General features: G+C 37.6%; 1 protein-coding gene across 9 annotated transcripts in view; it reads left to right on the top strand.

Annotated features, from left to right (window-relative positions):
• LOC124432268 (insulin-like growth factor 2 mRNA-binding protein 2) overlaps nt 1-10,000 on the top strand; it is a 125,273-nt gene that overhangs the window by 49,771 nt on the left and 65,502 nt on the right. For 3 of the 9 annotated variants that reach the window (XM_046981045.1, XM_046981043.1, XM_046981048.1), the window contains exon 4: nt 8,936-9,013. The exons of the other annotated variants lie outside the window; for them this stretch is intronic. In XM_046981045.1, the coding sequence (XP_046837001.1) occupies nt 8,936-9,013 (78 nt within the window). The remainder of the gene's footprint in view (nt 1-8,935; nt 9,014-10,000) is intronic. 9 annotated transcript variants of the gene reach the window in all.

The raw sequence follows: 10,000 nt of genomic DNA, 5'->3' as shown, positions 1-10,000 counted from the left end.
GAAACTGTTCGAACTATTCGAACGATTCGTATTTACGAATACGTAATATAAATAAATCAATATAGATGTGTATTTTAATGTAACTATTTATTATAAATATTTATTTATGTATTTACTTAAACGTGTAAAATGGACGTGAGTTTTTGCTACCTCTCTCCCTAAAAAGGGATTTTAAATGTTCTTGTACGAATGTATTGACAAAGAAAAAGAAAGGAGAGAAGAGACAGAGAGAAAGAGAGAAGATTAAGGAAAAAGGAAAGAAGGAAAAAGAAAAGAAAGTCCTTTGTCTTTTTCATATAGGCGCTTAGTAAAATGGGCAAACGGCAGGCAAGATGGTTGAATGAGGAAGAGGAAGAGGGATAGAGTGAGAAAGAGTGAGAAGGGAACACCTGCGATGCATTTGGCCAGGTTTCTCTTTCCCGGTTGTCAGCCCTATGAATGATAAATCTAGTCCAAGGATAACACCCTCGTCATTGCCGAAGCTAATGACGAAAGGAACCTTTTCTCGACCTCGTAGGGTAGAGAAGAAGAAAAGAGAGAAAGAGAGAAAGTGTGTATGTGTCTGTGTGAGAGAGAGAGAGAGAGAGAAGAAAAATACTCGGAAATATCCGTATACCTGCCGTGACGCGGAGAACGCGGGGAGACGGTTTGTGACCGGATAGATTGGTAGGGGGAGGGGGGCAAGAGGCGCAGGGAGAACGAGGTCAAGGGAGAGGACCCAAAAATCTTTCGTTTTTCTACCTGAATAAGAATTCAAACGGTACGGAAACAACCCCCTTTTTCAAACACTCTTTTTTTCCTTGTTCTTCTTCTTCTTTTTCTTCTTTTCCCTCTTACTTATTTCGTTATTCCGAAAAAAAAAAAAAAAAAAAAAAAAAATCTTACGGAGGATTTCACGCCTTGTTTTTCTTTCTTTCTTTCTTTCTTTCTTTCCTTTTCTTTCCTTTTCTTTTCCCTTTTCTCTTCCTCTCTTTTCTTTTCTTTTCCATGATTTCTAGTCAAATAGCCAAGAAAAATCTCGATGCAGTTTTATGAGTCCCTAACTTTAAACCTTTTTCACTCCGGTCCCATCCACCACCATACCTACGTCCTTTTCTTCGGCATTAAATATGTGTTTGTCCCTTTATTCCTTCGAAAGAACGATCGTGTTCCGCTCTTGTGTATACCATTTTTACGCGCGTAACCGACGATTAGGTGTAATCTTTTTTCTTTTCTTTTTTCTTTTTTTTTCTTTTTTTTTCTTTTCCTTTACGTCGACAAATCAATCGAGCGAGGAGAATGAAATTCGGTGTATTATAAAGATTCGCAGGGGGTGAGTTTTTCTCTTATTTTTTCTCTTTTTTTTTTTTTTTTTTCCCTTTTAAAATATAAAATAACAATCATGTAATTACTTAGACACACGCGATAATCGTAGCTAAATTCAAAACGAATGAATTATTTCAAAATTTCGTCTGTTATGAATCTATGTACGTTTATATGTTTTTTATTGCGTTAGAATTTTATTGGAAACAAGAATATAAAAAGAAAAAAAAAAGAAAAAATGGAAAAAGTATTGACGATAGTTGAAGTGCTTTTATTTCGATTGTCTCGAATCATCGAATTGATTTTGAATATCTAACGGATAGACGATAACCATAAATCCCATCGTAATTTTATCATCCTTACGTATATCATACGATTTTTATGATTTATTATATTATTCTAGATTGCATTAATATATTTATTTTAAATATTAAGAAATTAATTTCATTTCAAATTAATTATAATAACATAACGATATTACGTTCTTAATGGGGATCACTTGTTGATCTTTCTCTCACAAAAATTAATAATAATAATAATAATAATAATAATAATAATAATAATAACAATAATAATTTCTTATCATCATTTAATTCGTAATATTGAATATTTCGAAGCTAAATGTTTATCTCATCATTCTTTCGGATAAATTTTGAAACGTATACAAACAAGAAAGTATAAGGATAAAGAAAGATAGATAGAGGAAGAGAAAGGGATTGGGTGGGGGCTGCGATGGAGTAACAGAGAGAGGGAGAAAGAAAAAATAAAATCGTAAGATTCTACGTGATTTCTTAAAGAGCCCTAGAATTTTCTTCTTTGATAACAAGAGACAAATAAAAGAGAATAGCGCGCGCGCGCGCGCACGCTTAGAGCATCGGTTTTGGCGGCAACGTAATTCCTTCCACTAACTCCTCTCCCCCCACCTTCCCCTTTCCTCTACCACCATCTCCACCTCCATCTCCTTTTCCATCACCACTACCATTACCACCTCCATCTTCACCTCCACCACGTAGAGATAAGTTCATTCGTGTAGGGATAAAGAGTGAAAAGGAAAGAAGGAAGCTATCGGTGGTGTGTGGTGGGGGAATCGGCCTTCGACAGATAGAATGGCGGACGTAGAGGAAGTGTGTAAGAGGAGAAGGAGGAGATAGAGGTAGTTGATGGTGGTGGTAAAAAGAAGAGAGAACGAACGGTGATGCGTAGGTATTATTCGAAAGATTTCGTTACTAACATTAAGTATCGTTAGAAGATGTTCGAAAAATACCAACGACTAACTGACGCGCGCGCGCGCAAGCACAACCAAGAAACTCCAAGATTCCGAGAGTTAAGAGCTAAATTTAAATCTTATATTTTCTTTTTGGTACGACCTTGATGGGAAAATTTCTTACGTAGAAATATATCGTCAGAAATAATTTTTCCTTCATTATTATATTCACATTGTTACGTATATATATTTCCACCAATCCTCTTCATCCTCTTGCGATCAACCAATCATCATTCATCCATCGTCATCCATCTTTTTTTTTCTTTCGTTAAATGATAATGATGATGGCGATGATGATGGCGATGATGATGATGATGATGATGATGATGATTAAAGATAAAGAAACGAAAAATGAAAAACGCTAGAAGATGAAAAGGAAAAAAGACAAAAAAAAAAAAAAAAGAAAACAGAGAAGAGGTATAAGAAAATGGGAGAAAGCGTGTAATTTTTAGTACGTACCGGCACTCGCCAGACGGCGACTCTTGTCGTGGGCCAATTGCGAAGCGTCCTTGCGGCTTCCTCTTTTCTTTCATCGGCGTCCTTAGAAGAAGATAATATATTTACACATTATATATATATATATATATATATATATATATAATTTTACATGCACATGTATATATTTATATATATATATATATATGTGTGTATGTATATATATGTATATACAATCGTGTTTATGTAATTGAAGGAGAAAAATCATTTGCGAGTATCGCGACAAATTGGGATCGAGTATTCATTTTAATTGAATAAACGTGTTCAAAGCTAAAGTTTTTAAAATGACCTACGATAACTTAACGAAAACTATACGTGTTAACTCTCTCTCTCTAAATATATATATTTATATTTAGAGTAAGGGAGTTATAGAGGGGAGAAAAAAAGTTTGGAATTTACTAGAGTAGCTGGGTATCGTATAGAAGAAAATCGTGAGGTCATGAATCGCGAGATATATATCCAGGATGAAAGACGGAGAAAGTGAGTGAGTGAAAGGGAGAAAAAAGAAAAAGAAGACGAAGAAGAAGATGAAGAAGATGAAGAAAAAGGGAGGGGGATATAGTAGGGAGGGTAGGAGAGAGTAGAAAGCAACGAACGTACGATGGGCGATGCGGAGGGTGTAGGGGGGAAGAGAAAGAAACGCCCTTCCGGTGGTGCGTAGTACGGACTCGAGTAACGGCGTTAACGGGAAACGAGGGAGATGGAGAACGATTGAATTAGATTCTATCTCTCTCTAACTCTCTTACTCATTCTCTCTTTCTCTCTCTCTCTATCTATCTATCTATCTCTCTCTCTTTCTCTCTCACACTCACTTTCTGCTCGTATACCTTCTTTTCCCTTCGATCCCATCGTTTTCCGCGCGGCCACAGTGAAGGAGGGGAAAAAGTCTAAGGTCGTGGTGTTTAGAGGAGTAGGGGGTAGGAGAAGAAGGTGGTAGTGAGAGGGAGTAGGATAGAAGGAGGTAAGAGAAGAAGGAAGAGGTGGTGGTGATGTTGGTGGTGGTGGTGGTGGTGGTGGTGGTGGTGGTGGTGGTGGTAATAGTGGTGGTGGTGGTGGTGGTGGTGGTAATAGTGGTGGTGGTGGTGTCGGCGTTTTGGGTGGGGGAAGAAGAGGCCGTAAATGTAGTGGGGGTAGACTGGGCGCGGCCTACGACGGGGCACACACCGCACCGCGCGCACCGCAAACGTTTGTGTGTTATAAAAATAATATCAGTGTCTCTGGAAGCGCGCTTTCTCGCGAGATATCATACCCCGGGCCAATATAAGCCCAAAGCTTAAGACTTAAAACTACAGAAAACGGCGCTCTTAACGTAGGCACACGCTCACTATTGCGTTTTCATTTTTCTTATTGTTCTACTTCCACCACTTCCTCCTCCTCCTCCTCCTCTTCTTCCTCCTCCTACTATTACTACTACTCCTTCTCCTCCATCTTCTCCTTCTCTTTTACTTCTTCTTATTGTTCTATGATCTTTTTCGTTTCTCCATATCCTTTCATTTTCCCCTATTCTCTTCCTCTACTTCTTATTGTTGTTCTATCATTTTTCTATTCTTTCTTTTCCTTTTTCTTTTTTCGTTTATTCGTCTTCTTCTTCTTCTTCTTTTACTCTTCTTCATCATCATCATTTTTTCTTCTATTTCTCTTGCCGTTGAGAAAATTCGTGGTGCCGGTGCCCCCGTGAAATAGTATAGTATTGGTAGCGGGTAGTGGTGGTTCTGGGGTGGTATAAAGTATTATTGCTGATAGAGGTGGTACTGGTGGTACTGGTAGTGGTGGTGGTGGTGGTGGTGGTAGTGGTAGTGGTAGTGGTAGTGATCTCTTGGAGGTGGTGGTGGCAGTGGTAGTGTTGTGGTGGTAGTAGTGTATATGCATGTGGGTCCGTGCTTCCGGATAGGTGAGCTCGATATCCCGGAGGATCTCTCTTTCTCTCTCTCTCTTTCTCTCCATCTTTCTCTCTCTCTTTTTCCTAAGAGAGCCCCTACATGGGCCATTGATCGTCGTGCAGTCGTCGCGATCGCGCTCCTCGAGACGCGTTCAAGTTCTTCGAGTAAAAGACAGAAGAAATATATATATATATATATACACATATTATATACATATATATGTATATATAAAGATATTGATAGAGATAGAGATAGAGGCAAATATAAAGATAAGGATAGATAGATAGATAGATCGAGGGGGAAAAAAAGAACAGGTAAGGGACATTGATAAGAGTAAAAAGAGGTTTTTTCATTTGTGATATTTAACCGTGAAACACCGTGGATTATTATTACCTATAATAATAACATTAACAACAACAACAATAGCAATAACAACTATAACAAAAAGATAAATAATAATAATAATAATAATAATAATAATAATAATAATGATGATAATAATAATAATAGTAATAATAATAATACCGCTTACAAAAAATTTAAATCGAAGGGCTCAAAAGCCGCGCGGCGAGCGCCTGGCACGCGACCGATTGATCCACGTGCGTGGTTAAACGCGCGCGCGCGTTCTCTCTCTCTCTCTCTCTCTCTCTACTACTCTTCTTCGCGGTACAGAGAGAAAGAGAGAGATAGAAAGAAAGAAAAAAAAAAGGATCATACGTACGTGGGAGTAATACGTAGATAGAGAAGTATAGTCGTAGAAAGCTCTAAAGTAATAGCGCGTGTAACCCGGCGAACGCGGTGTGGTACTCCACAACCAGAAAAAGAGAAAGAGAGAGAGAGAGAGAGAGAGAGAGATAATGAGAAAAAGATAGAGAATATCTATGGTCGGAGATCGCGCCTATATCGTTCTCGGCCAATCACGTTCGAGTGTTCTAGGAGCGCGCTCGGTTGGTAAAGCCGTTTGTTCGACTCGCACGCGCAGGGAAAGAGACCGTTCAAGAGAAAGATAGAGATAGATATATAGAGATAGATAGATAGATAGATAGATGGATAGATAGATAGAGAGAAAGATAGAGAGAGAGAGAAAGAGAAGGTGGTGGAAAAGGCAGAGCAAAAGCGGCAGTGGCGCCGCGGCGAATGGAAAAGGGGGGGTGGAGGAGGAGGAGGTGGTGGTGGTGGTGGTGAAGGAGGAAGAGAAGTTTGTAAAGGAGGAGGAGAGGAGGTTGCTACCTCTCCTACTTTCTCTCTCTCTCTCTCTCTCTGACTATTCTACTAGGCATTAGAGTCGTCGTCGTCGTCGTTGCCGGCGTCGTCGTCGTCGTCATCGTCGTCGTCGTTCTCATCGTCCGTCGTAGTAGAAATAGTAGTAATAGTAGTAGTAGTAGTGTAGTAGAAAGCAATCGCGGCGAGAGGCGGGGAGGAAAGTTCGAAGCTGCTCCACCCGCACGAGTTTCCCTTCGTTCGTTCATTCGTTCGTTCGTTCGTTCGTTCGTTCGTTCGTTCGTTCGTTCGTTCGTACGTTCGTCAAAAGAGAAAGCGAGAGAGCAAGAGAGTGAGAGAAAGAGAGAGAGAGAGAGAGAGAGAGAGAAAGAAAGATAGTGTGACACACAACGCGAGGGAACTCTCAGTTCCTTTCCTGCATTCCTTCCTTCTCCGTTCGGTCATCGTCATCATAGTCGTAGAGATAGTCTTTCCGGATCTTTTCACCCTCTTTCGTGTGAAGTTAGTAGTGCCGACAACGAAAAGACACACGTACACACACATACATACCTATATACATATATATATATATATATATATATATATATATATATATGTTTATATATACGTAGAAAAATCGGAATCGTGTTCGCGCGTTCAGTTTAAGGATACTCTCTTCTCTCTCCTTTTTTTTTTCCTTTTTTTTCCTTTTTATTTTTTTTTCTTGTTCTTCCCACAACGTAAGACGAAATAAGAAAGAGAAAGTGAGAGAGAGAGAGAGAGAGAGAGAGAGAGTGAGAGATAGAAGAAAAGAAGGAAAAAAGGATTTACTTAGACGAATTTCTTCCTTTTCCTTTGAAAAGACAAACAAATAGATATAAAATAAAGATATAAATAAAAGAAAGAAAAAGAAAGAAAGAGGAAGAAGAAAGAAGAATAATATATACGAGAAGTAAAGAAAAGGAAAGAAAATTCTTGTCTCCAATCTGTCCAAGGAGATTTGTGAAAAAAATAAAAAAAAAAGGGGAGGAAAGATCTCCTTTTTTTTTTTTCTTTTTCTTTTTTTGTTTGTTTTTGTGCGAGATACGAAGCGATAGAAGGAGATAAAGTGAGAGAAAAGTGGTGGGTGGAGGGAGAGAAAAGAAAAAGGAAAGAAGAAGAGGAAGAGGAAGAGGAAGAGGAGGAAGAAGAAGAAGAAGAAGAAGAGGAAGAGGAAGAGGAAGAGAAGGTGGTGGTGGAGGTGGAGAAAGAGGAAGAGGAAGAGAAAGGGAAAGGGAAACTGCAAAAGGGGGGAAAACGGGGAAAGGGAAACGGTAAAGGAAAGGGAAGGAAAAATAAAAGGGAAGAAGACCGGAGGAAGAGTAGCTAGTAGTTAGTTTCGTGGAAGGAGTGCGAGAAAGAGGACGCTACCGTACACAGTTCGAGAGTCACGAGTGTTGTGTGTTCAGAAATAGAGATAGAGATAGAAAGAAAAAGAAAGAGAGAGAGAGAGAAGGATATAGAAAGAAAGAAAAAAAGAAAGAAAGATAGATAGAGTTGTGCGCTCCCTCGTGTTACATCGTCGTGCGTGTCCTGTTTTTACCTATACCCACCCCCTCCACCCCTTCACCATAATTCTTCTCCTTTTTTCTTTTTTTTTTCTTCCTTTTCTCTTTCTACTCATAGTCTTTTTCATCATCATTATCGTCATCAACATCATCATCATCATCATCATCATCAGTATCATCCGATCCTCCGATCTCTCTAGTTCGTTTCGTTCGTTCCGTTCCATTCCGTTTCGTTTCGTTTCGTTTCGTTCGTTCACGCGTGCGGTACGAATAGAGAAAGAGAAAGAGGGAGAGAGATAGAAAGATAGAGAGAAGACAGTCGTCTCTCTAGTCGGCAGTGTGTTTAGTGTCACAGTGCGTTAATCTACCTCAGTCGGTTAGCCGGCAGCCAACGACGGCGGAAAAGCTCATTTCCGAAAGCACGCGCTTCGAGAAAGGATACCTAGTTACCTATCTGTCGTCATCGTCGTCGTCGTCGTCATCATCGTCGTCGTCGTCGTCGTCGTCGTCGTCTACGCAGTATAATATAATATATTAACAACAGTGTTCTTCGATATATATATATATTTATATATATTATATATATATGTATATATATATATACACACCTATCACGGTGTCTCGCGCGCGTCAAGACACTACTGTGCATTTTCAAATTTAATTAACGAAAAAGAAGGATTTCTTCGATGAACTCTTTTCTTTTTTTCTCTTTTTCTCTAAAACTTTTCTTCTTCCTTTCTTTCTTCTTGATTTAACGTTCTTCTCTTCTTTTCTATTACTTTTGTTTTTTCTTTTTTCTTTCCTTCTTTCTCTCTTACTTTTTCTTGGAGTTCAACATTTATAATAATTCTTTTTTTTTTTCTCTTTTTTTTTTTTTTTCCCTTATAAATCGTATGCGTGTGTGCGTGTGTGTTTCCTTCTTTTTTTTTTTTCAACCCCTTTTCGATTTATCGTTGAATTTTATCGGCAAATCGGTTTTTTTTTTCTTTTTCTTTTTTTCGTTGCTCGCGTGTGGAATATAAAAGAGTATATGTATATATATATATATATGTATAAATATAAATATATATACATACACATATATATATAAAATTATATATACACATATATATAAAATTATATATATATATATTTATATATATAAACAAGAAAGGAATAAGTTCGGTGGAAAAACGAGGGTGAAAAAAAAAACTGAACAGAACTGAGTAGAAAGCGGAAACGTGTGATTTGAACATGTCTCTGGATAGATTTGGAGAAAATAGTGATATCCTACAGAAGGAGATGGAGCGTTTGGATATCGAGGAGAAGAATGGAGATGGCCAAAGGTAATTGATTTTATTATTTTTGTATTTTCTTTCGTTCCTTTTTAAGAGAAAAGACAAGAAAAAAAAAAAAAACTTTCCGAAATTTTTACATTTATCCGAAATATGTCAGCGGCTAGATCGGTCAATGTCTCGTGTACGTGTGTGTATGTGTGTGTTTGTGTATTCCTTGTTTTTTTCTTTTATTTTTTATTTTTCTTTATTTATTTCCTCTTTTTTTTTTTCTTCGTTATACATACATTCGATATAAATATATGTATATTTGTATTTATATATATATATACATATATATATATATATATATATATGTGAATGTATGTGTGTGTGTGTTTGTCGAAAATGTCGCGACGAATTTAAACGAGAGAACTTTTGCTAGTGTTCTTACAGTAAGTAATTGTACTTATATACTTACGTACATAGAACGCACATCACGTTGTAGGAAAGTTCGAGCGAAAGGTCATCGGTAGAAGTTTGATTAAATTATGACGAAACGAGGCGGACGTGAATATTCGAAAGCTTCGAGGGCGATCGTTAATGGCAAATTATATCGTCAAGACGATATATTCCCGAGGGTTTTTTCTTTTTTTTTTTTTTTTTTTTTTTTTTTTTTTTTTAATATACATACATATATATATATATTTTGTCCGTATTTCGTATGAATAGAGAAATAATAGAAAATAATAGAAATATAAGAAATAAGGGAATAGAGAGAGAAACGGAGAGAATCAATGAAAGAGATAGATAGAGATTGGTAGGTAGAGAGAAAGAGAGAAAAAGAGGAAGAGAGAGAGAAAACAGTAAAAGATTTGGAAGGAAATTTTGTCGAGGATTTATTAACCGTTTCTTTTCGATCGTCGGACGATAAACATAAAGCGTAAGCGAACGTTGAACTCTGTCGAGGTCGTCTTACGAACTTCCTCGTGTCATTTAGAAACTCGTGTTCTCTCTCTCTCTCTCTTTCTCTCTGTCTACTTTAATGCTATCATCTAT

This window comes from Vespa crabro, chromosome 24 (genome assembly GCF_910589235.1).
Source record: "Vespa crabro chromosome 24, iyVesCrab1.2, whole genome shotgun sequence".
In the NCBI taxonomy this organism is placed as follows: domain Eukaryota; kingdom Metazoa; phylum Arthropoda; class Insecta; order Hymenoptera; family Vespidae; genus Vespa; species Vespa crabro.
This window is presented reverse-complemented; position numbering and strand designations above follow the sequence as displayed.